The 27,565-nt window shown below is 50.4% G+C and overlaps 1 protein-coding gene across 7 annotated transcripts in view; it reads right to left on the reverse strand.

Annotated features, from left to right (window-relative positions):
* Positions 1-27,565, reverse strand: part of ARHGAP39 (Rho GTPase activating protein 39) — a 344,304-nt gene that overhangs the window by 209,763 nt on the left and 106,976 nt on the right. For 4 of the 7 annotated variants that reach the window (XR_012901161.1, XM_075919969.1, XM_075919970.1 and 1 more), the window contains exon 2: positions 3,711-4,145. The exons of 1 other annotated variant lie outside the window; for it this stretch is intronic. Coding sequence is in view for 5 of the 6 variants with exons in the window: in XM_075919969.1 (XP_075776084.1) it covers positions 3,711-4,145 (435 nt within the window). In the remaining variant the exon portion in view is untranslated. Of the gene's footprint in view, positions 1-3,710; positions 4,146-17,947; positions 18,532-22,683; positions 24,004-27,565 lie in introns of those variants that run through there. 2 more of the 7 variants (XM_075919968.1, XM_075919967.1) reach the window with 2 other exon arrangements.

Genomic DNA, 27,565 nt, shown 5'->3' on the forward strand with positions numbered 1-27,565 from the left:
GTTTCCTTAGCTACTAAGTGGGGATAATGCTACTTTGCATCTACTCGGAGGCTGTGGGGGCTAAAGGACAGCACAGTGCATGCTCCAGAAGGCAGCTCTATTATTGATGAGCCAGTGCTTTGGCCTGGCATTTCTGCTTGCTAGCTATAAAGCAGATTTCTGGACTTTCACACTCGGGGACATCTTCCAAGTAACAGGCCTTGGGCGTAAACTATCGGCACTTTAAACAGGAGCCTCGTTAGCTGCAGCCCTGCGCCACGGTGTCTGTCTAAAAAGCCGGGGGAGGGGAAGAAATTAGCAGATCTTCCAGTGCGGTGTTGTACAGATCGGCTAGTCTACACATGCTGCTCTGTTTTTATGGCATCTGTTCAGCTCAGTCCGTTAGACTCAGCTAAGAGCTAGAACGTGCCTAGTTCAGCCCTGGCTCCAACACTGACTCGGCAACGTCTGGGACATATTGCACCCCTCTGCCTCAGCTGAAAGGCAGAATCCATAGCTCCCTCCCTCTGAGCACCTGCAATGTCTGCATACCAGTCTGTGCCTCCAGCCCCATGCGAGCGCTCAGCGCTGGCCTACGAGCGAAGCACGCCCCTCACGGTGTAAGGGCCAGTCTGGTCCCAGCCAGAAGGTAGCAGTAAAGATACCGTTACAATTTTATGGGCGAAAAGTGGGAAAACGAGGCCCCTCAAGTGACGAAGGTTCTGAAACCACAATAAAAGGCAGAACGCACGGGGCTCTGAGCAAGCAGAGGAGGCCAGCGGCACAGACGTCTGGCCTGGCTCTGCCCTTCCTAGCTGCTATCACGGAAATCAAAAAATCCATTTTTAATTTGCACGGCTCTTGTTCTTGAGCTTATCTTCTCCAGCGCACCAGAGAGACGCGATCGCTTCCAGAGAGACCTCTGCCACTGGCGGCTTGCCCGCAAAAGAGCCTGGCCGCAGTGACCCCTCCTACAGCCAGCACAGGACTGGTCCCCAAAGGCCTTTTCCTAGGGCTCCACCCTGCAGAACCGCTTCACTCGTTTCCAAAATAGCCACCCGGGCCTCTGCTTCGGACATGACTGCGAAGTAGCCTGCCACGATCCCCCCCAGGCTCCCGCCGCGCCCCACCACGATGCCCCCGGGGGCTCTCAGCATTCACGGGTCAGGAAGCACGAGCCTTCCAAAGCAACAGGCATCACCCTCCGCACCCCTCCGCCCACAGGAGCCACCGTTCCAAGCAGAGCGCCTCTGGCGACAGGAGGCGATACCGTGTCCGACCGGCACAGCCAACTCGGACACCACTCCAGCATGAGCAGAGGCGCCATCTGGAAACTCCTCTTGCTTTCAAGGAATGTTTGCACAGCCCCTGAAGTGGTGCCAAGTATATTAACGGTTTCACTGCTGCTCCCCTGCCCAGAGCCGTGTTTACCTGGCCTCACTTTCCACCCTGTAGAGCAACACAGTAGGTACAATCAGCAGCGTTTTGCTGAGGAACGTGGCGCCTCGGGCAGCAGCAAAGCCATCAGTTAGCATTACAGCGTGAACGTGCCTGTGCCAGCCAGAAGCGGCCGTGCCGGGAGATGCAGATGGAAGACGTGCGGCAGGAAGAGCTGTCAGAGGAATGCCCCTGCTCTGAGCGCACCCCACAGCTTTAGGGCTTTTCAGAGGGGTAGTGGGAGTCGGCCTGTCCCCGGAAGTGCCAACACGAGGCCCACTGGCCCCTGGGCGTCAAGTAGCCGACTCCACCTACTGCAGCATGGACCTCTCTGGCCCGGCACGCTGGGGACCGGACCAGGGGAAGTCCCTTCCCTAATGCCCTGCTATCTCTAGGCTGGAGCTCCAGACTGGCCCTGCTGCTGTCCCAGCCCCCCAGGGCTCTCTAGCGCCCGCTGGGCCAGAGCTCCCTGGCTGCCCCTGGGGCTGGAGCTCCCCGGCCGCTGGGGCCAGAAGGGGGCTGGTTCTCCACAGCAGGTGCCAGAGCTTCCTGGCCACAGCTGGGCTGCAGTGCCCTGAGCACTGGGACTGCAGCTCCCTGCTGCGCTGTCCACCCCACCGCAAGAGATTCCCAGTTGAGCTGCTGGCCGCCCACCCCCTACCGTGCTCCTGCCCCCCACCAGACCTCCCTGTCCCTGGGCTCGGTGCATTAAGAGGCAGAACACTCAGCTCTGGAAATCACTTCCCCTATTAGCCTGAGAAAAACCAAAAGTAAGGATCGGGCCCACTGCAGCACTGGGACTGTCTGCAAGGCAATTCTCACCCAGAGCTCGCTGTCCGCGACCGGCCGCACGCACGCTGTCTCCGGCCCTCGGGATGGGATCTCGATATCCCAGGAGGCAGCATCCGTCCTCCCGCCGCCAGCTGTGCTGCCATTTACGCTCCCGCCCTCCCCACTCCCAATCCCGTGGTGGGCCCGAGCCTTACTTTTCTTTTCCTTTTCTCCCCACTCCCCCCTCCCACCAAGCTCCATGCCCGGCCAAGGGCACAGTGCTGGGGCAGGAGCTGCTTTTGGCCATGAGAGCCGCCTTGCCGTACCCTCCGTGGATGGGCAGGGGATGGAGGGGGCAGGAGCTGAGGAAGCAGCACGGGCCAAGAGACATGCTGGCTGCCACTTCCCGCTGCTCTCCTTGTGGGGGGTCCATACAATTTTAACATGCTCGAAAAGGCGGGGAGCCACCCCGCTAGGCCACGCCATGGCACTTACATAGGCTGGAAGAGAGAGAAACCCTAGTTACAAGCACACATTTCTCAGCCAACTATTTGCAAACGGCAAGAGTGCGGTTTGTTCGCATTTCAGTAAGATGCCCTTCCCCCCCATACAACGCAAGCAGCCACGTGAACTGCAAACGAGCAACAGCGCACAACAGGTGCAAAGACGAAGGTGCAATGCTGCTGCCTGAATAGACGGCGCAGCGAGCCCTTGTGCCCACGTACCCGGACACTCGTCTGTAGTTTTATTCACTTTGAAAATCCCCCACTACAGAGAAACTCCCCCCACCTGAGTCAGCACAACAGACGAACACGGCTCGCCCTGCTGGCAATGAGGGACAGAAAAGGGATAAAAGCCACATGCCTGGAAAACGGGCTTGGTGGCGATTACGATGCTCCATTTTGAGAGACACGGGGCATTTCCAACGTCAGAAAATTGCTTGTCCTGAGTGGTTTTAGGGGACTTCACTACAGTTACATCTGCGGGTTGGCACAGTGGCACCCCTGTGGTCAGAGGCAGTAACACCCTTTCCTCCAACACGTAACTGCTTTCTGAATGAATGGCATTGCCCTAACGCCTGGCCCAGCAATACTTAGCTAGAAATGCTACCCGGTGGTACAGTAGCCCCCGAAGTGTGGGGCGCACTCCCCTCGGGGGGGCAGGGGTGGACCAGAGGAGCTGTGGGGAGGGCCATGGCAGGCACAAGCCAGCCCCCACAGGGGGACGGGAGGGGAGCATATTCCCCAAACCCACTCCCCGGCCCGGGAGGGAGGGGGAAGGATGGGCCCATTCCATTACGGGAAGGGAAGGGCGGAGGGGAAAGGCAAGAGAGCCCCACTGCTCTAAGTCAGGATGCAGGACCCGGGCTCTAGTCCCGGTTCATGAGGGAAGGGCCGGGCGGGCAGCCATGTTACAGTCTCTGTCACTCGCCGCACAAGTTCATCCCAGCTCTCCCCTGGCTGAGGGCGTTTGGCCGCCCGTCCGTCTCCATCACGCGCCGCGTAGAGACGGCTCCGCTTTACCTTTCTGCCTCTTCTTTCACTACAGCGAACTGGGCTGACTGCCGGTTTGCCCGCGTCTGGTCTTGCGCCTTCTCGCTGCCCTCCAGTTCCTGCTCCAGGGAGGAGCTGGTGCTGCCCTCCCTGCTGACGTTGCTGCTGCGCCCAGGGCTGTTCTCCGTGGAGGCCCTCGGGGACTCGGTGTTCTGCTTCAGGGTCTGGAGCTTGGCCAGTGGGATGATATCACAGTTCTGCGGCCGATGCCACACGGTCCGCTGGGTGGTGGCATTGTAGTAGTAGAACCGGGAGGTGTTCGGGTCAAAGAGCTCCCACCACTGGTTCTCGTTGGTGCGCTTGATGCGGACCCCAGGGGGCGGGTCCCACACACACTCCCCTGTGATGAGGTTGGCGTACATGCGCTCCCGCGTGCGAGGCTCTATGATTTCCACCCATTCCAGCCTGAGGGAGAACAAAGAGGGACAATTAAGAAGCTGCAGCAATTGCCCAGGACCAGCTTGGAAGGCAGGATGGAGAGCAAAGGCTGCTTGGGAGGGATTATAATATATGGAGATACACCCATCTCACAGAACCGGAAGGGACCTTGAGAGGTCATTGAGTCCAGTCCCCTGCCCTCACAGCAGGACCAACTACCAACCCTGACAGATTTTTGCCCCAAATCCCTAAATGGCCCCTTCAAGGACTGAACTCACATCCTTGGGTTTCGCAGGCCAATGCTCAAACCGCTGAGCTATCCCTTCCCTGGCTCCGGCTGTCCTTACAAAAGGCCCTGGATTCCAGTGGGTCTCCCTGAAACGCATCCCGTCCAACAGGCCTCGGTCCGAGCCCACAGGGGAGCAAGCGAATCCGATGGCCACCCCACAGCACTAACCAGATGTGCACAGAGCGCCTTTCCTTCCCACGTCCTGCCCACCTCCCTGGCACACGCACGAGTCCAGTGTCCATGCAGGCTCCAACTCCTCAACCAGGGGCAATGCCTGGCGTGCTGCGGGCACCCAAATAATAAAGCAGCACAGAGGAATAAAAAGGTGCTGCTAAGAGGGCACCAACGTCCAGCACTGGCCATCTGTCACATGGAACTGGAGTCACTTTGCACAAACAGAACCACCGCAGCCAGCGCCGGGAGGGCCCCGCATCTATCTCCAGGGGACGCCCAGAAGCCCTCCTTTTTGCAGGAGTGCTGCTGCAGACTTCCAGGCACTTCTGAGCATAACGGGTGCTGGGGAGAATGAGCTTTGTACTGTGAAAACAGAGCTAAGCACTGCACAGAGGATGATCCGATGCAGCTGAGAGCTGTGGCAAGCTTCTCTCCAGGCACCGTTGCCACTGGACTTCAATGTTCACCTCCAGCCCCTTTTCCATTGCTCAGCCCCCCCAAAGCCAGCGGCTGCCCTCACTCCCCCCTTAGCACATACCTACTATTCCAGTCTCGGGCTCCCACCGAGCTCTGCCAGCACACGTCTTACTGCTGACTCCCCCCATGTCAATTCTGAGTCTCTGGGAGACTTGTGCTCAGGAATTCGCTCCCCACCCACCCTCTAAACCCGAGCGCAGCCCCCACCTATTGCTGCTGGCCTCTGCTTCCTTAACTGCAGGAAAAGCGCGTTACAAGGATTTAGAGCTATGCCCTGCATACGCCTTGGGGCGGTTTGCAGACTCACAGATGACGTACAGTTGTCTCTTAACTGAACTGAAGCAGAATAGAAGCCCAAGGAAGGTGCTTTGCGTGTCTTGCCCTTTCTTCAAATACTTTCTAGCCAGCAAGTCTGCGGCTGTGAAAAGCGTTATTTGTTCATGCCGCTTCTTCACAGCGGACTTAACTCAGCCCCAGAAATCTGGAGGGCAAATTAAGCCCTGGATGGGGAGGGAGGTAGGAAACCAGGGTGACAGACAGGGCGAGCCCAAGGCCAGATCCCTGGGGCCAGAGCCAGAAGCCCTGTAGCTGGGGGATGAAACCCACAAGCACATGGCCAAAGCCTGCTGTCCACCATCCAGGGCTGAATCCAAACCCCTGCTCCCCACACACACTGGCCACCTGCCGCCCCTCGGGCAGTGTACCTCAACCCTAGGGGTACGCGAGAGACGTCTGGGGGTACCTCAACAAGTGAAACTTGGCAAAGCCCGTCCAGGATTTTGCCCCGCAAAGGGAATCGGGGCGGGGGCGGCAGCACATGCCTGTCAAATTGAACATTCAGAGCCACGCGTCAGGATGTTAACAGCCGTTTTGTGCATGCTCCCCAACGCTGGAGGGAAAAGCACATGGCTGTGGATGCAGCGGCTCTGGAGAGAGCCAGAGCAAATCCATGTTGGGCGGTGGGTTTGGGGAGAGAGAAAAGAACAAAAACGAACCCCCCCCCCCCCCCGACACACACACACACACACTTCCACGGCCGCCTCTCCTAGTTGGTTTCCTTCTCTGGCAGCCTCCCCAGGGTGCTCCAGCAGGGAGGGTGGCAGAACCTGGACATGCACATCGCCCCTACCCCCACTAGCAGCTCAGCACAAGGCATCCCATCCCATGCCATCATCCCACCCCACGGCGCTGCAGAGAGGAGCTAAAAGGCAGTGGAGCGGCACAATAAGCTTTGCTCCAAAGGACCCCCCTGGCATCAGTGGCGTAGCGAGGGGGGGGAGCAGTTGCCCCCGGGCGCCACGCTAGGGGGGCGCTGGGCTGGGAGTGCAAAGCCCCACACAGCAAGCCCAGCTCTGGTGGGCCACTTGCTCCCTGCAGACAAGCTGCCAAGGCAGGGCCGGGCAGTGGGAGCGGGCACTTCAAAGGCAGGGTTCCCTGCTGGCAGCCCCAGAGGAGTACCACTGCTTTGCCAAGCCCTTCCTCCCGATCACTGCCCAGGAGGTTCTGGATTCAAGGAACGCTCCTGGTGGCTGCATTGGAGAAACAGGCCTGCCCAGCGATTCCAGCCCACGCAGTTGCTCCCTACTGTGTTTCCTCTCTCCATGGCTGGCACTGGCTACAACTGGACTTGAGCTCGGGAGCACTAACAGACCCAGACGCAAGAGGAAACAGGCACCTGCTGTGCAAGTCCCACCTTGGGTCCCTCTGCAGCAGCCCCTGGTGTCAAGAAGTGGCTGCAGAAAACAAACTGACCATGGGAGGAACTGTCCACGTGGAGGGGGTCAGCTTCCCTCTGCTGTGGCCCTTCTGGGCATGTCCACAGTGCAGCCCACAGAGACAGACACTCCTGCTAGCAGGGCTCAAGCTGGCAGCACGGATGCCGCGACTGGCGCAAGCCGCTGCAGCGCAGACGTACCCACCACGTGTCAATACTACTCCCTGCTGGGCAGACAGATCCAAACACAGTAGGAAAGAAAAACTGAACAGAAAATGGCCTAGTTATGCCCCCACATCATCCCCCTGAGCCCCAAACAGTTGGGCCCCCAAGCTTCAGACTTGCTCCATTTTTTGGTTTTTCGGTAGCCTGCTGAGCTACTCGACAAGGAACATTCTCCCTGTCCACCGCAGGAGCTTGGTAGATGGTATAAGGAAAGTGTTGTCGTTTTCTTGCAGCGAGGAGCATCGCTCCCTGGCCCAGTCAGCAATACTCAGAGCCACAGACCCTCCTTCGGGTCAAGCTGGCCAGGGGAGCCTTTCTACCAAAGCCCTGAGTGTCTAGATACTGGTCGGACTCTCAAGATCACTTCTGCAGACACATGGGAGCAAATTCAGACCCTCTGCAATTTCGACCCCCATCTTGAATTTGCTACCAAACTAGCCCAGGAGCGCATGGACAATGCCCGTGGATGGCCATGCCAGGAGCACAAGAGGGAAAGGGCATGTATCAAAATGCCAGGCAATTCCCAGCAGCCCATGACCCCTCTGCAGAGGAGCTGAAGGCATGTCACCCCCCCACATTTGGAGCAGGGATTAGGCCCCGATATCACACTCTTCTCAGCCTAGAAGAGGAGGCCTAGATTTGCCCATTCAAGAAAAGAGACCGCCAGTAAAAACAGCTCCAGTGAACTCAGGACAGGACCGGAATCCCTGTTCCCTGGTGGGGAACGCCAGAGCCCACCAAAGCCCCCAGGCCCACAGCCACATGGGAGCACTTCGCTTCCTCTTGGCATTCTGCAGGCTCATCATACTGGGAGAGAGCTTTGATCCACAAGGCTTTCCCCCCGTGTGTGTGTTGTCATTCCTCCTGCCTCTGGAGAAAGGGTTACGACTTCACGGCTCTCCTACCTTCTTCTCAGCCATTTCATTCACCAAAGCTATTCATCAACTTGCACAACTCAATATATTAGGCCTTCACGAAACACTGGATCAATTGCCAGGGTACACTCACCTTGGCTGCTTGCTTTAATACAACTGACTAAGCGGGAGGCGAGGGGACAGCAGTCCGTCCGAATAATGCAGGCCTGAGCACAGCAAGCACGGCACACTTCTGTCCACACACCTAGAGTCAGACAGACCCTGAGGGCCATGAGTTCTGCAGAGCTGCGCAGAGCCTCTCCCTTTCCACAGTGGTGACCCAGCCTCCTACAAAGCATGGGCTGCCTCGGGTTCTGAGTCTCTGAAGAGTTGAGAGTAAGTGGGAGGGGGGGGAAGGTGAACCTCTCCTCCCACATTCTCTCATGTCTCTCCTCTTAGCCATGGCAGGCTGAGCGGAGCGCCTTTTATGCCTAACCCAAGGGCTTCCATGACCAGCAGCACACGAGAGTCAGCCTCGCTGGGACTCCCACTTTGGCTCTAATTCCTGCAGCACCATCCGAGAGGGACTGGCCAGCATTAGCCAGTCAGCCTGGGCAGGGCCAGGATCTCAGCAGCGTACGCATTCAGAGCGGGTGCTGAGGCACAGTCGCTTCACCAGACTCAGGGTGAGGATCCAGAAGCTCCTGCCTTCCAGACCTATGCTTTAGCCCTCGCCATCCCTCCATGGGTGCAGCTATCACGGCGCTCACCACCTTGGACTCTTTGGTGCCACAGAGTAGCCTGCAGCTCCTTTTCCCTCTCTGCCCAGGCCACCGCGACGTTACAGTGCTCGCAGTGGACTCAGCTGGTGAATTCAGACAGGCTAGTGAGTGCTGAGTTGACACATCTCACAAAGCAGAGGACTTTGTGATCGCTGCAGGGTGAGATCTGACAGTGAAGCAGTGAAGACAGCAGTATCATGAGGCAGCCGACTCCCCATAATGTTGCAGGTGCTCTGCCAATTGCCATGTGACAATGAAGGGGTGGTAATGCACACCCAAGTGCGTTTAACTGGCCTGCAGAAGCAATGGGCTGACAGCACTGTGGCATTTTCCAAAGTGACAGTTCTGACGCGGAGAATAAAAGACCTACATGTTCCCATGTGGGCGGCCGGGAGGGGGGGGCTTCTCCCTCCTCCTTTGCCCCTCCCCCCCACCACACACAAGGCATTTGTGATCATTTCTGAGACAGATTTTCCTGCTGCTGCCTACACTGTTCTGACCTCTGGATTAATTCATTACCATGTACTCTGCACGGGGCTCCCTTTCAAGGTCACACACAAGAGACAGCTGGTGTGAAGTGTGGCTATGCACTTGCTTGAGAGCATGAGATGAATGGAGCATGCAAATCCCAGTTCTCAACTGCACTTCAGTTCCATCTGCTCCCAGGTGCAATGCAAAGATGTTGACATTGATCTAGGAGACCCTGTGTGCTCATCTATTGCCACAACAGATGACCTTAGCAAGGGTGCCCAAGTTATGTATGCCAGTGCAAGAGCTGCTAACACCTGGGGAGGCAGAACGTTCACAGGAGAAGGCCTCTGACTCTGGAAATAACTCTCTGCTGGTCTGCACATCACAGTGGAAGCCCCATCTATCCTCTTGGGCTTCTGTCTGGAAAGATGACAACGAGCAAAGTCACACCCTACAGAACCACCAAAATCAGCACATCCTCTTGTCAACCTGGAAGGGCTCTACTAAGCCCTAGAGAAGAGCATGCACAGCAGAAAAATCAAGCCTGCGTCCTGTATACCATGTTCCCCTGCCGGACATCTTACAAAACAGATGAACCATCACCTATGCCTTTGGTCATGGTCCTCACAACTACGGAAAGTCAACAGCCTCCGCAAACTCCCAGGAGTTTACTTCTCCTTTCCAGAGGGCAACCAAACATCCCGTGTAACACCATGCAACAGTCAGCCAACGTGAAGCCATTCTGTGATGTTAACAACGGCCTAGTAGCCAATCCACTTTATGCACCTCACACTTCTCAGTGAGCGCATTAAAAAGCCAGCAGAACTATGGCCAATCCCACCTCTCCTCAGGCAATTGCCTTGATTTCTCCTCTCAAACTACAAGACAGAAATAGCCAATCTTGCATTTTAAAATGGTCAGTGATTTAGAATCCATTACAACCCCTGGTAAATTGTTCCCATGGTAATTATGCTCACTGTTAAAAATTATGCCTTTAGACTAATTGCAATGCTTGGTGAAAACACATCAGAATCCATTCTGTTCCAAAACTCAATTTAAAGACTTTTTAATGGGTTTAATACTTTCTTCAAAAAGACTGCATCCAAGCTACGGATAGACAAAGGAACAAGCTTCAGTCAGATGACATTTGAAATGCACACACCCTCTCACCTCCCTCTAAGAAGAATACAGGATTCAAAATACAAGAGGCTGACAGAATACGAAAGCCCACTATGCCCCGTTGCTGTAGAAACTTTGCAGTGGGCGTATTCTAGAGACTTGCGAAGGTACCCTGCCATTCAGGCCCGTAGTTCCACCTCTGAAGTTATTTCAATCAAATATCCTGCCAGTTTTAATTATCCTGGAACAGCTTACTGTGTGTTGAGTGCAGATGAAATGACATGTCTGCCTGGAAACAAGTTATTGTGTTACACAACCCTCAGAGAGCCAGGAGACACCACCGTTCATGGTTACTTATGGCAATAAATGGAGCCTTATTCGACACATGCTAGTGAAATAGAGGTGATGATGGATCAAAATTAATTGTCTAAGAAAAACGAATACTGCCCCTTTCAGAGATGAGAGGTGGTAGCACTGAGTGTTTAGTTTTTGTTCCCAATGAAAACCTCAAACTCTGCCTTCCAGCCAATCCACAACTGCCACCTGAACAACTCCATAAAGCAGATCTAGCAAGTCAGCATTGCTACGCTATTGCTACCTCATCGTTCAAGGGCTATGGAGGATGTCCCTAGTCTGTTTGCCAGATGCTGGGAGTAGGCGGCAGGAGATGGATTGCTTGATGGTTACCTGCTCTATTCAGACCCTCTGGGGCACCTGGCATTGGCTGCTGTCAGAAGACAGGTTACAAGGCTAGATGGATGATTGGCCATTCTTATGTTCTATCTAGTCAGATGGCTAGCAATAATGCAAGCTTCACCCATCTTCTGAGGAACAGCCTCTAACAGTATCAGTAATATTACAATCTGTTATCTGAAAAACTTACCTTATAAATAAATAGAGATTGCCTATCTCCTAGAACTGGAAGGGACCTTGAAAGGTCATTGAGTCCAGTCCCCTGCCTTCACAGCAGGACCAAGTACCATCACTGACAAATTTTTGCCCCAAATCCCTAAATGGCCTCCACAAGTATTGAACTCACAACCCTGGGTTTCGCAGGCCAATGCTCAAACCACTGAGCTATCCCTCCCACAGATTGCTCAAGCAGATTGCTCAGTGTGGTATGTGACAGAGCACACTTTAGCTTGCATACAAAACAGTTTGCATACCGCAAGTTAGTATCTTTTTAAAGGGGGAGTGTGCAGGTGCTCTACCAGCATGGCTGCTGGCAGAGCAGGGGTGGTGGGCTGTGTTAATTGGTGTTTTGATCTGGTGTGCAGGGAATCCGATCCCATAAGACAGAGTGCAGAAGAGTCCATGGACAACCTGACAGCACCAGCTTGTGGGCTGTGTGGATAACAGAAGAGACTTCTCAACCAAAAGAGACCCACATTCCTGCAGGAAGAGTGGGGGATAAGCAGAGAACAGAATGGAGTCTCTATTGGGGGGAAGGGCTGGGACCCAAAAATTTTGACTCCATCTTTCCTTTCCCCCAAGAAATATCTGAATGAGTAGCACAGTAGCACTGCTTCTGCAACCTGATGACATCATTGGTGAAATGGAGTTTGCAAAAGCACTGCCAAGTATTAGACTGCATTTTTAATGTGTAATTATTTAAATGGGACATTGAAGTGCTACGGTAATCCAAGGTACTAACAGCCTAATGTGTTAAACAGTATTTTGATACAACGTATTCCTGGAGAGTGGACATCAGCAAACCTTACCGAAACGAGAAATACTGGGATTTAACTTGAATTAACAATCTCAAGACCACTCTTGAATAGCTCTTTTTAAAGTGACAGCAATAAAATACTTTTTTTTTGTTTAACTCCATAGGGTTTAAGATACCCTAAACAGTTTATAAATTGGCAGAGAAATTATCCATGATAGACTAAACAATTCAATCATTAAACAAGATTCCTTCACACACCTATGACATTAAAACATGACTTTACTCGATTTGGGGTATTATATACTTTGGTCTTCTCTTATCTAGAGAAGTGTTCCACACTGGGGTAGAACCCACAGCCAAAAAGGCATCTTCTCTATTGACAGCTCTCCAGAAAGATTATAACTGAAATAAACATTGTTTACTGCTTGTGTTCCATTCTGTTTATTTTTCTCTTTTCATTTCTTTAATTGGTCAGTTAATTATGACAATTTTGCTTGTTGTAACTAGGATGTTCCCTAAGATACGACAAGACTCCCACCCCCAACAAAACCAACGTGCTTGAAATGGCACGAAAAGAGAACTAAGATTTGACCCACCAAGTTTTGTTTCTCTAATGCTTTTTTGGGATATTACTGGATTCTCTATGCTTCTTTCTATCCCACACTTGGAAATTACAGGTTGCACCATTATACAGGTTGCACCATTAAATACTTAAATACTTCAGCCAAATCAAACTTCTAGTCATGGAGCACTGCATGCTGGAACCAGTGGTCAGCATGGGACACAGCTTTATATATTCCATAAAAACAAAAGAGCAGCTGTAAGCCATTTTTAGTCATCTTTGATTTAGGAAATGTATACCATCCTAAAGATTACAAGATCTGCCATCATTTTACAATATTGCCAAGCAAGACTGCTTCCACTATATTTTCACTTTTCAGAATTTAAAGATCTGTGTTGATTTGAATCTTTGCTAAACATTCAGGATCCAAGCACAAAAATGTGGTTTACTGTACACATTTCAGAGCTCAGACGTTATTCTACTGCAATGTTTTAAATAAAACATTTGTTTTAGCTACAAGACAAATTGTAGTTCCTAGTCACGTCAGACCCTAGGAAGCTCAAACTATGAATACTTGAGTAGAACTGGCACAGAATTGCTGAACGTCAGCAATAAAACACTATCCTCTACCCACCGTGAACTGCTACCAGAATAATATCAAAAGAACTCCCAAGATAAAGGCAAAAATACCTGTTTAGAGACCTAAGTCTCCAGTAACAATCTCAATGGCTGTTAACACCTTTACACAGAACAATTTCATTAAATTATACAAAACTTAAGCAAGAGGGTACAGGAGAGAAAGTAGCAAAAGCAGCAAGTAATGAGAAAACCAAGAGCTCTGATAGAAGTTACCAAAATAATACTAGCGTTCAGTGCCAGCAGCAGTTACTATTTCAATTCTAATGTAAGCAGCGACAGATTTGTGCAACAAGTAACAGCTTATCAAATAAAGCTCAGGCATCAAGAGAAGCACATTAATGCAATAGATGTTTAAAACCCTATAGGAACTAGGAATGAGTAACTCTCTCACCTGCCCACTATACCAAAAAAGCTGCCCTTGGAACATGGCAGCCATTTGCAGTGAGAACAACCATCTCATTCTATTCCAATTCGTGACTTCCCATGGCCCTTTTCCCACCCCTTCCAAAACCCTCATCTCCACCCAGAAGCCAAATGCCAGCTGATGCGGTACTGGTGTAACAAGTTCACTCGTGGGGTCACACCATTCAGTTGGAATTCATCTTCCTGGAAGAGGCCATGTCTTTCTAAACCTTCTGAGAAGCACCCAGCACAATTTTGGTCTTATAAAATAATCAGTCACTATGGCTGTGTCTAGACTACATGGCTCCATCGATGGAGCCATGTAGATTACGGTTGTAGGCAAAGGGAAATGAAGCGGCGATTTAAATAATTGCCGCTTCATTTAAATTTAAATGGCTGCCGCGCAGAGCCGACAAAGAGCTGATCAGCTGTTTGTCGGCTCAGCGCGCTAGTCTGGACGCTCCGCGGTTGACATCAAAGCCCTTTGTCGACCACCCTGTTATTCCTCAGGGGATGAGGTTTACCGGGGCGGTCGACAAACGGCTTTGATGTCGACCGCGGAGCGTCCAGACTAGCGCACTGAGCCAACACACAGCTGATCAGCTCTTTGTCGGCTCAGTGCGGCAGCCATTTAAATTTAAAGGAAGTGGCGATTAAGTCGCCGCTTCATTTCCCTTTGCCCAATAAACAAATCTACATGGTTCCGTCGACGGAGCCCTGTAGTCTAGACATACCCTAAGTGCTCAAGAGGGAACAGACATAACTCTAGCTTAGTTCTTCAAACAGGCAAACTAGCAACCCTTGCTCTTTGTTTTAACACTGCTCGACAGGCTGTAAGGGTTTGAACAGGGAACCAGTGATGCTTACCGAGTAACTGGTTAACCAGTGCCCCTCTCCATTCCTCCCCCCTCCCCCACAGCCTGCCACAGGCAGAGGGCTGCCCCAGTGGAGCTGGGAGCCACCACCAGCAGCCCCAGAACTGGGGCTAGTAGCTTCCTGCCACCGCCTCTGTTACACAACTCCCTTTGACCAGGAATGCATCCAACAGGAAAGGCAAAGATGACACCTGCAGGTGTAGGTAGTGGAGAGCCATCTCACCCTCTGTATAAGAGCCAGACACTCTGGGCACTTAACATTGGAATGGTCATACTGCGTCAGACCAAAGGTCCATCCAACCCAGCATCCTTGTCCTCTGACAGCGGCCACTGCCAGGCACCCCAGAGGAAATGAACAGAACAGGCAATCATCAAGAGATCCATCCCATTGCCCATTCCCAGCCCTGGCAAACAGAGGCTAGGGACACCAGCCCTGGCTAATAGCCATCGATGGACCTGTCCTCCAGAAATGTACTAAGTTCTTTATTCAACCGTGTAAAAATCCTGTCCTTCACAACATCCTCTTGCAAAGCGTTCCACAGGCGGACGTGTGAGGTGTGAAATAATACTTTCCTTTCATTGGTTCTAAATCTGCTGCCTATTCATTACATGTGGAGACCGCTCCTACTTGTGTTATGGAAACAAGTCAATAACTTTTCCTTACTTACTTTCTCCACACCAGTCATCATTTTATACAGCTCTGTCCTATCCTTCCTTAGTCGCCTCCCCTTTCCAGGCTGAAAAGTCACAATCTTATTCATTTCTCCCCAGCGGGCTTTCATTCCATACCCCTACATTTTTGCTGCCTTTTTCTGAACCTTTTCTGGTTCCCAATAGATCTTTTTTGAGGCGGCGACCACATCTGCATACCCCGTCCCACACACCTAACTCCATCCCAGAGCCTGCACCCTTTCCAACATTCCAACCTCATGCCCCAGCTCAGAGCCATCGCCTACACCCCTCACTCTCCCAAATACCAACCCTCTGCCCCAGGCCGGTAAAAGTGAGTGGGGGTGGGAGAGGAACAAGTGATGGAGGGAGGGGAGATGGAATGGGCAGGGAGAGGGACCCTGGAGAAGGGGCGAGGCAGGGGCAGGCCAAGGTGCTTGGCTTTGTGCAATTAGAAAGTTGGCGACCCTAGAAGCCAGCTCCACGTGCTAGAAGAGTTTGATCCCCAAGCGGGAAGCAGACGGGAGAAAGCTGTCCAGAACCCCACTATCTGATTGCATCAGAGCAGACAAGGATCTGATACGGCTCCCGAGTTGCGAACACTGGTAACAAATAGCAGATGGACACTCCCAGAACTCCAAATATTCCAGTTGCTATTCTCCAGCCTCCCGCAACCCCATCAGGCTTAGAGGCTTTTTCTCTCAGCTTGTTTGCATCCATACCCCTGTTTTATGCAGAGTCATTCAACTATTTCCCTTGCTGGATAAAAGCAAGAGATGTAGAACTGAGCATCAGTAGCAACCAGAAGGGTTTCCCCCAGGTCCTCATTAACACTTGACGGGGGGGAGAGGGAAGAGCATTCCAGTGTACACCATGCAGGAAAGTTCTTGGGGCAGAAGAACACTTACCCAACCCTGCGAGGGATGTGAATGGTTAACCGGTAAGCATCACCCATTAAGGTAAACCAATGGGCGCTGGAGCAGCTCCCCACCCTCTGCAGGTAGGGGACTGCTCCAGCCCCACAGGACCCACCACGGACACTCAGGGATCTCTTATCTGGAGACTCTCTCATCCACTGCTGCAGGCCTGGATAGTACAGAGGGCAGCTGATAACTAATAGCAGCATGGACGCACTTGATCCTTATCCATTTTCAGGAGCAGCTCAACCAACTAGTGCCCCCCGAGCCATCCAGTGAAACCACCTTCTGTAGCTCTCAGTGCATTATGTCTCACTGTTGTGGATGACCCATTGAAAAGCAAAGGCCCTCTGGACCATATGCACGATCTTGCACAAAAAACAGTGCAGATACTTAATACAACAGAAGAAGTGATTTCCTGTCTGGTTTCAGCGCTTCACCTCGGTATCAGCAACTCCCACTGCTCATGAGGGGAAGAGAAATGCTCGGCACGGTCACTTGGATCGAAGGAGTGATTGCACGGGTTAAACCACATGCAACGGGCTCCATGCTTTCGGGGTATGTGGCACGGTGCACTTTACACTAGTGATTCAAAAGGAGTTTAGAAAACAAAAGTGACTCCAATCACCTACTACTCTAAGAAAATTCAGACCTTCCTCAGGCTTATCTTTAGGGGCTAATGAGTCCTCAGCCTCACACTGAATTAGCCTGCATTCAAACCACCACAGAGGTGCGAGGGCTGGAGAGTCAAGGCTTCACTCCTGCAGGTTGTTGATCTGAGCATCAGTCAGTCAGTCTCACTGAAATTGGGCTCACCCCACTACCAGAGGGATACCTGACCCCTAGGGGTGGAGTGACGACACTGGCCACATCCTTTCCCTATGTGCTGTTGCCTATGAAACCGACTCGCTTTCACTGAACCACCCCAACAAGCCATTAGCTGAGGGAACTTTGAAATCATCCTAAAGCCAGCAAAGTACAGGCCTGACAGCAGACAAGGGTATGGCAGGCTCATGAGCTGTGGTCATAGCTATATCCAGCTGAATGCTGTTTATTTTGTGAGCTATCTATAATAAAGGGTCTTATTCTTCAGGTGTGATTTCACCATTTTTCAGTCAAATTTAGCCTTGATCAGGAACAGCCTAATGTGTGCGCGCGCGCACACGCGCACACACGCCACACCCACACCTTGAGTATATTTCATTAGCATCCAGACATGGATACCCTGAATCAGCATCCATTAGCAGATGCAAACTATTATCTGGGACACCCTCTTTTAACGCTGGACTCTGTTTTAAGAATGAACTCCATTAAAATATGGGGCTGTTCAGTGAAAATCTGAACTCTTATTACCCTGTTCAGAATGGCTCACTTTCTATGTGTGACCTAAACAAAGTAGATATTTATACAGCGCTGCATGCCTTCCTCTGGGAGTACTGTCTATTCATAAATAGGCCATTTGCATCAACAGCAGTCTTGAAGAGTAGCCAGCAAGGATTTTGGAATGGCAGCACCAACTGGTCTCAATCTCTCTATGGAAACTCTTGTGGGGTTTTGCTGTGTTTTAATGCTAACAGTTTCACTACATTCTGTCAAGCCGGAGAATAATAAAGCCAAGCCAGCAGGGATCATACAGCTACCATCTGACTGACTGCCATCTCCTTCACTCCACACTGAAAAGTTTTGTCCCTCGGTTTTATAAAGTGACATTGAAAAAGCTGCTTCCCATTGGAACATGATGTCCATTTCATTGCTATTGATAGTGCAGTATAAACAGACCACCCTTTACCAAGCAAAACAACTTTTATTAACTTCTACCGACAGCTTCATAATACCCTTCATGTGATAACACAAATCCCGTTGATTCAGACTGGGATCATTACATAATGCCTAATCTCCACAGAACAGCATAAGCCCCCTAACCTTTCCTTGACATTGTAAAGAGAAACTCAAATCCCCTTCTCCACAAAGGGCAGGGCATTAATACATACCGCACGCAGAGCCATCCACAATGTCAGCCTTCTGCTTGTTGCTTTTAATTCGACAAGGATAAGCAAAGACTCAGACCAATACAGCTGAGACTTGCTTTGATGCACAATTTGCTTCCTATGATGGGTTTAAAAAATTTCATCTCCTGCTTTGTCAGCACTTTTACAGAAGCTTTTCCCTTGCTGAAATGACTGCAGCGGCCAGCAATGTCAGAAGGGATTGCGTTTTTTCATTCCCTCTGCTAGGTGGTAATTATTTGGGGATGGCTGGCAGTCACATGCTGGATTTAATCCTGATAGGACGTTATGGGACCCAAGTTAAAGAGCTAGGTCTGAACTTTGAGGTCTTAAGTCAGGAGGCTCTAAGTTCTAGTCTCAGTTCTAACGGGTCTCCTTCCGTGATCTTGGGGAAATCACTTAAAATCTGAGGCAGAGTTTGACATTCAACTGGGGTAACGCTTAGTTCACCAGACTGGTATGTGGCTGTTACATAATGCCTGGGAAGAGCTTTAACTAGGGATGATAAATTTCCTTTAATCAACTGATCAACTAGTCGATGGATTTTCCATCAATTAGTCAATAAGCGGGGGAGCCGCAGCGGGGTCAGCTCTGGCCCCAGGAGCTAACCCCACTGCGGCTCTGCCTTTTGAATGTATTAAGAGCCTGACGACTTTTAATACATTTAAAAGGCTGAAGTGCAGAGGGGGGGATCATGCATGAGTCGGGACAGCTGATTCCCAGCTCGTGCCAGGCCCACCCACGCTGCACTTTAGCCTTTTAAAGAGCCTGTTGGGTCTTAATACATTTAAAAGGCTGGTGCGCAGCGTAGGGACCTAGCACGAGCCGAGAATCAGCTGTCCCAGCTTCCGCCGGGTCCCCTCCGCTGAGCTTCTGATTTCTAAACGTATTAAGAGCTGGCAGGCTCAACACTTTACAAAGCAGAGGTGCAGCATCTGGGACAGCGTGTGAGCCAGGAATCAGCTGATTCCCAGCTCGTACCCAGTCCCCGCTATCTCCCCCCAGAAACAGTGCTAGGGGGAACCGGCTTTTAACCCCCCCCTCACACACACACACACACACACACACACACACACACACACACACACCCCCACTGGCTCCTGCTCCCCCCATCTTGCTGCCTCTGACGGAGGCAGCAAGGGGAAGCGGAAGCAAGTCGACTAGTCCCTTGACTACTATCTGATACGCTTTTGCTCATCAGATAGTTGACTAGTCGCTTACATCCCCAGCTTTGACACAGCAAGTATTGTTGTTATGCAGTACAGTATCTGCTATGATCAACTCACGGCCAGATAAAGTATGAGCATGGGTGCTACATAATGAAGAGCCTCAGGTTTTGTATTAAAACTAAAAGAGCCTGAGACAAGAGTTTACATCCAGTCCTAACCTCTTCCTTAGGGGAGGGGCAAGCTGAGGTGCTGATTGGAGACCCCGCCATCTCGAACAGCTGACAATGGAGGTCTTAATGCCACAGCTGTCAAAGTGCAGACTGAAACTTGATATTTTCTGCGCAGATAGTTGTGGGCGCAGATACACAGGTTTACTTGCAAAAAGCACAGAAGCTGGGTTGTTGACACCATTATGCAATCGGTTAGGAAACCCGAGCTGTAGCATCCCGCAAATGAACTAGCATGCGCATGCCACTGCTGCTGGAAGGAGCTGTAACTGATCAGCCGTGTCAGATGCCAGGCGTTAACACAGATTCCTCTTGAGTACAAGGGGCAGGGATCAGTACTTTGGAAGACTGAGAATTTGAATTCTAATCCCACTGCTGCTTCAAAATTAGAAAAAAGTGCAACAGTGACCACTAACGTGGCTCAAGATGGGATACAAAACAATGGTTTATTTCAGTGGTGAGCAACTTGTCTGCTGCCCACCCGCATGCTCCTCTCACGCATGGGGCACCAGTATCCCACACTTTCTAAGTCTCATCGCTTTTGGAGCACCACGAACTCCCTGATTCATGCTCCATCCCCCCACTCCTTCCCTTCCCTCCCAGACCTGGGCCACCATAAATCAACAGTTCGTGGCTGGTCAAGCTCTGGGAGGGAGAGGGCGGACTGGGGATGGAGCACAAGTCAGGCGATTCGTGGTGCTCCAAAAGTACTGGGAGGGAGACAGGAGTAGGAAGTGCAGGGCTCTGGTGCCCCAGTGTGCAGAGCACATGGGGGATGGGGGCAGACAGAGCTGCAGGTGGCATCCGAGTGGGCTACACGTGGCTGCGGCTCACTGAGATGGAGGGCCACTCATGAGGCCCACTCACGATCTGTGGCTGCCCACTGCTGGTGTACGTTAATAAAGTTATGCAGGTGTTTTTTACATGAACTTGTGGCCTTGGCACGTTGTATGCCGCTTTTTAAAGAAAATGGATTGATCTGGAGAATGATGTTGGCAGCAGCATGGACAGTGATAATTTTCATATTGCCTCCACTGTCTGCCAAGCAGTAAACTCCTATTTGTGTAATTACTGTTCTGATCTTTCCCTGATGAAGACCCTATTCCTTTGTGTGAAAATTAATCGGAACATTCCCAATGGTTTGTAGGCTTTGGAAGGTTAACAACATCTGCGGCACAGGGACTGAGCAAATGTTGGACACGGAGGGCTGAATGTGCTAGAGCAGTCACTCTCAACCACCAAGTACTGGGCTGCAGCACACTGCCAGGTCACACCCATGGGGCTGGGGTAGGGGTATACCCTGAGCACATGGCTGCCAGAGCTGAAGTCGGCTGTTTGCGGCGGCTCTGGGGGCCAGGGCTCGAATACATTGGCAGACCAGTAACATTTTATGTGCGTATTTTCATATTCATTATTTGCATAATGAATATGCAAATAAAAGGTTACCAGCCCACCCAAAGTTTGTGAATGGGTTTGCCGGTCCACAGTATAAAAAAGGCTGGGAACCATTATACTAGAATCCTAAATGAAATCTGTCACAAGGACATGATGGGATCTCCAGCAGCTCCCACAGTTTATCCATACGTAGTCTCATGTTCTAACTGCAGCACTGTCGTGATGATCCAGCACTGAAGTTGTACTACCATGACAGTCCCCATCCCAGCAGTATCTGCACATTCTCTTGCTACAAGGATTTGCACGATTACTGAGCGTCTCCCAAGATTTGCACTGATGCAATCTCGCAGCAGAGTGACGTCGCTCCTAAGTCATTTTATCTTCTTCTGAATTTTAGCTTTCTCCTGCCCCTTTTTAGAACTTGACTAATAGACTAAGAAACAGTCTGTTTAACCTTCCCCACTCCTCGTAGCGTGAGTCTTCCATAGTTATTCATTGTGTTGTGCTACCAGTTAACTACAGCTTGAATCTCTGTGGTCCAGGACTCTCTGGTCTAGCAACATCGGACCACGAATGTTGCTTGACCAGAGATGCCCAGCCACAGAGGTTGCCAGCCTGGAGGGTGGCCTAGGGGTAGGAAGCCCAGCTAGCAGCTTGCAGCTGGAGCAGGACCAGGCAGAAGCCTCTGTTGACCAGGGAAGCGGAAGCCTCCACAGGCTGAAAACACAAAGCCGCAGGCAGCTGGGGGGAGGGAGCCCCAACGGCCAGAGCCATTCAGCAGCTGGGAGTGAAGCCCTATCACTGGCTGGGAACAGCACATTAGCCAGGCCAGTGGCCAGTAGAGGAGCCTGGGAGAGCCCCATGCCTGACCTCCCCTGGTCCAGCAAACTCCCTCCTCCAGGACTACTCAGGTCCCAAAGGTGCTGGACCAGGTAGGTCCAACCTGTAATCCTAAAACTAACAGATTCTTATTTAGAGGAGCTTACACCACTGCTTCATCACACTCCTCTGATTGAATCTGTAGATTCCCGCACAGGAATTATCATCGAGATATAAAAATCCCCTTTTGGGTTCAAGGTACTTCCCAAAAAGCACAATTTGTCCAGTTAGCTCCGATGCAACCAGTGCCAGAAACAGCAACAGAAGAAATGTTTCTGAGAACAAATGTAACCCACACATCCCTGCCACAGGCACGAAGGACAAGGAGGAGGAGGTAAAGCACATTCAGTAAGATAGGGACGGACACAGAACAAAGCTGCCTAAATAACTTCTCAAAGTCATACCACAACCTACACTCTTCAGAAATTAAACAAAATCTTTCACTCCCTCTATCTGGCAAAGCTAGTTCAGTGTCCGCCAGCCAGCATGGAAATGAACCGCAGAAAACTGATATACAAGCGTATTCCACCATCTAACTTTCCTGGCAAGAACGAACCTCAGCTTTAAGTATTAATGGGAGCAAACAGGTGCCACATAGATCTCCTATCTTCCAAACACCACATCGGGTCAGTCATACAAATAGTTTCTAGGGCTTGATAAACGGACATGAGGAGCTGTGGGCTGTGACTATGCAGATTTGTCTATGGGGAGGGGAAACTCTTGTGCAGTGGCAATCATGATCTTTGAACAACAACGTTGCCATCCGAACTGGAATCTCCTATACTAAAGGCATGCTCCAAATGAAGACCCACATCATAAGTATCACGTTACTAGTATGACAACAGCTATGCAAATGAGGATGTTCTGTAACGATAGGAGTGGTTCTGTGCTATGGGGCATCAGATGAACTACAGACAAACAGACTGAACCAAATGCTCAAGCAGTTAGTTGGGTCTTCTGCCGTGATTTGATGCTTCCTGTACATCAACCACTACAGAGCTTTTACATTTACCTTTGGGTCACAGATAACTTTTTAAAAGCATGAACGTACCTTAGAGATTGTCCTGGGTAGCTCTCCTCCAGCTTGCAAATCACACAGACCACCTCTCTTCCTGCTCAGTCACACAAAATCCCAGTGGCAACTACGAGAACTTGTGTGCAACAAAAAATGAACATTACTTCCCCCCGTGCATATTTAGCTCTCTTGGTGGAATTTGGCAGCTGAAAAGAAGCAAGGAAGGCAGCACCATGGGGACTGGCTGGCTCTCTACAAACATCAGCAAGCATTCCATGGACAAGTGTTGGAGAAATGCTGCTTTCCACATTGCACCTGGCTCGCACGCTGACTTTGGGAAAGTTACGCACTGGTGGGGAAACACACTGCAGAACTCTGCAGGCGTTGCACGCTGTTCTTGTGATCTCACTGTTCGGATGAATACAAAGTCGACCACTTTCTGCATTTTCAGTTTTCTACAAATATGAACAGAGAGAGATTTGCAACCCAGAGAATTTTGTTTTAACCTAAACAGCTCACTAGCTCTGATTCTTGACCGATGCATCTATACTTACTCCACCTGAGACAGGGTGGGTGCCCTAAATAGTTCAACTGAAGTGTTTCAGGGAGAGAAGTTCTTCCACCCCACGTCTTGCCTAGTTAGCCAGGCACTTGTTCAGCATGTCTAACAGCCAAACCCTGCAAGTGCCAATGGTATATTCCTTCATAGGCCTATACACCTTCTGGGTCTCATCTTGTACCCCTTCAACATTAGGGATTATAACAGCATTGCCAAATCGTACCTACCCGTTCAGACCTTCAGAAAACAGAATAACCTCAAAAATAGCTTATTTCCCCAAATGCTGACTGAGTTTCACTCTAGGGTTTTATTGCAAGCACCAAAGCAAAAGCCTGAAGTATGCTATTTTCTAACATTGCCCCAACTGGTAAGACCTTGTATCAGCCACCGGCAAAGGCCCCTTTGTAAAGGACAAAAGCATCTCTAAATCTGATTGAAGAACCAACCGAAGACAAGGGCAAACAACCTGAAGATCCTCGCCTGTCATGGGCTAATTCTGGGGGGAAAAACCCTTATGAAATAGTGTAAGGAATACTTTCTGTATAGGTTTTGCCACTACAGAAAGGTTTCTTGCCACTGCCTTGCCTGACTCATGCACACAGGTCATCCACAGACTGGCATCATCAAGCAAAGGGAACCACCGTGTTATTCTGCTGTACCCAAACACTCTATGACCTGCCAAAAAGCATCATTTTATACTGACCAGTCAGCATCAAAAGTCAGAGCACACAAGGCAAGCACCCTGCAGCTCCAAGACAGGCAGGACACGCACCACAGAAAACACGAGCCTACTACCAGAACATGTCTGGTGCCCCTAAGGGTTATAAATACTAAATCTGGTCCGGTGGCACCCTCGAGTCCCTCATCTCAACTCCAACACCTTCATTTCCCCGGGAGATGGTGATGCTGCCCTATCGTTATTTCTATGCTTGCAGACTCTCCTAACGCAGCCTTCAATCTTTTACCATATAGAGGTAACTAACGTGTCCACTATTCAAGTGTCCCATTTTCTCTAGCATTGGGGCACATACATTTCCAGGGAAACAAACAAGCTCCTAAGTGTCTCCTTAAAATCCTCACCTCTCTCAACAGGCATTTAGCTGTGCAACCAAGCACACAAAATACACGACCCTGCCTTAGCACAGAGCATGGACTGGGTATTTTTTAGTTCTAACTTACCTGTTGTTCTTGCTGAGCCATAGAATCTACATGGAGTCAGCAAGTTAAATAAAAGGTTTGAGGAAGACGCTCATTGTACCACTCAAAGCCCAGATCTAACAGACATTCTTTGCTTCGCTCTAACAAATGAGAATCCCAAGGCAATATTTCTACTAATACAGGTGACCCCCGACTTATGACCCCCTGCATTTATGACCGCCCTGTTCCAGCCCAGCCTCTCAAGCCCACCTGTACAGCAAGCCACAGGATCAGCCAGTCGCCTGCTGCCCCAGCCAGCTCTGGGTGCTTCCACCCCGCACAGCCCCAGGCCAGCTATGGGAGCAGTTCATGCCATGCTGCTTCCACCCAGCACAGCTGGGGATTACAACTCTCAGGAGGCAAAGCGAGCCAGGAATGGAACCACTATTTATATCACTGCACCATAACACTTCTGTTTGAAAAATCCTAAATGTTATCTCACCAATTGCAACCGTTGAGAAAGCCAGAATAAGCATGTTAAGGACTAGTCGACAAGCAAATGCATATTGGACAGTCGAGTCAACTGGTCAATTCCCCCACCCCTTGCTGCCTCTCAGATAGAGGCAGCAAAGGGGGGTGGGAGGAGAGGAAGAGAAGGTACTTCAAACGGGGCAACGCTTCACAGCTGATCCCAGGATCTATGTGGCTCTACCCCTTTGAAACGCCACTTTGGTGTTTCAAAGCGGCAGCGCTGCACGGAGCTGACCTCGGACTCAATGCTGTGCTGCCCCTTTGAAATGCCATGGCAGCGTTTCAAAGGGGCAGCGCTACACAGAGCCCAGGATCAGCTGTGCAGTGCTTCCCCTTTGAAACACCGCCACCGCATTTCAAAGCGGCAGCGCCACATGGAGCCTGGAGTCAGCTGGGGACTCCCTAGCTGACCCCAGGCTCCCTGAGGCATTTCCAAGGAACCCAGAGTCAGCTGAGGACTTCCCAGCTGATCCCGGGCTCCAGCACGGCATTTCAAAGCAGCAGCGCAGCATAGAGCCTAGAGTCAGCAGGGGATTCTGAGTCCCCCACTGACTCCGGGCTTCATGCGGTTACTTCCGTTCTGAAATACACACGAGCCCCCAGGGGCCAAACTGACCCCAGGTTTCCCAAAATTGCTCTCAGTATTTTTACAGTGCAACACATTAAGGACACAAAGTAGCTTAGAACAAACACTAAATCCAGCTAACATTCTCCTGAGGTAGCATTGCCCATTTCCTGAAGCCTCTAGAAATGGTATCGACACGTATGTCTTATAAAAACTACCTTTCACTGAGGAATTTCATGTAGTTTGGGTTCATCATAAAGCTCCCTTGAAAACTTTAAGAGTGGGATACCAATTTAGGGGAAAAGGACTTCACCACAGAGTCTAAACATACATTTCTACCTCTAACCACATTTCCAGCCAAACCAGATCCTTTTATAATTAGCGACACTCTTGGTACACTGAATTTTCATAATTGTTGAATTAAAACATTGTGAAAAATCATACTCTGTTGGCTTAATTGGACCATCTCAGACTCGAGTGACTGAGCTACCATGCAGTAACCTTTCAGCAGGTCTATCCCACCTTTGAGAGATGTTGCAAGGTTTGACTCCTTCGCATATGGATCAGAATGCCAAGACTCTTTGGGGGCAGCTCGAGTGAAGTGATCAACCATACAAACCGTGCCATGCCATTGGAGTTCTCAGCCAATACGGTCTTGTTTGCAAGACCATTTCTCTACCAATTCCCTCACTGCTGCTCTAGCACCCCCAGTGGAAGCACTAGTGTGGGCTAGTAATAGAGATGTAGCCGTGTTAGTCTGTTTTCATATGGTGGGTGGATTTCCATTCCAGTCTTTAAAGTGCTGCATGTTCCTGTCCTTTGTTTTAGTGTGGGCTAGGCACAGGCATTCTACCATCATGTCATTTACTGGTTCAACTCAGCAACGTACAGCTTCAGTTAAACCAGTTCAGTGCTTCCTGGCATGCCAGATAAATGGGAAGGACCAAGCCCCATACCAACTCCCATATGATGGGCCAGCATTTGACGGAACAGAATTCCACATCAGCCGATATGAGCTGTTAAAGAAAATTCTTCCAGTTTTAGAAATGCAGGGCCAGACCCCCACTGATGTAAACTGGCGGAGTTCCACTGAGTTCAAGGGAGCTATGATTTACCCCAGCTAAGGGTCTGGCTTCCCACACCATTCAGCCCTGTTCTGCATGCACACAGACATCTTAACTTCTCTAGCAAAAGATTTATTCAGATTGATCTTTATCTGCCATTACCTTTATTGTTTGTGACACATAGCTATGACCAGACATATAAATTAGCCTTTCCTGTGTATTTTACTCCTGGTGAGATTTGACATTGACACTTCAGGAAGAAATTGCAGGTTGCACAGTACAAGAAAATTCCCTTAGGGTGACTACACAGGTTCTCAGACCCATGGGAGAACGAGATTTAGGGGAGAAATATCACTCAAACACAGAAGCAGGAGGAAGCTTATATTATTATATTCTAAGCTTTGAGAAGGAGTGTTAAAAGGGAGCCAGTTTCTTCCAGGAGGAGAACTGAACTACTGCAAGGGTAGCCAGGCCAGCTTGCTCCTTGGCAGCTGGCCATGTATTGGGGGGAAGAGAGACAGGAAGAATGCAAGAAGGAGCAGACATGGATTCTGACATGCAAGAACACAGCTGCCAACTTTTGACCCTTGTAACAAAGTCATGTAGCCCACTCTGCGAGGCTCTGTGCAGTCTCTGTATGAATGAAATCAAGTACATTCTTTCTTCCCTTCTCCTGTTTCTCTCTCCAGTAGAGCGCACCTTGTATAAACATAACTAATCTGGATTCAGGTAAGTACTGAGGTTAAGAGTTGGCTGTGACACCCAGGAAGGAAGGCAGGCAAAATCTTTAGAGGACAAGAAAACAGGGAAGTAGAAAGCAGGACTGACTGGTAACTAATAATCATAGGAGGAGGAGTGGGAAAGGCTGTGATTCTTACCCACAGAGATCCCAGAGAAGGGGGCAATGGTCCATATGCTGGCACATTCTCAGACCATAGTGATGAAGGGATAACTACAGCGTATTATCTATACAGCTCTCTGAGCACTGCCTGGTGACTTACAGTCACAAGGGAGGGCCCCGCCACAGAATATAACCTTTAAGTTTTGAGATAAATATCCGGC

This window comes from Pelodiscus sinensis, chromosome 2, assembly GCF_049634645.1.
Source record: "Pelodiscus sinensis isolate JC-2024 chromosome 2, ASM4963464v1, whole genome shotgun sequence".
Lineage (NCBI taxonomy): Eukaryota > Metazoa > Chordata > Testudines > Trionychidae > Pelodiscus > Pelodiscus sinensis.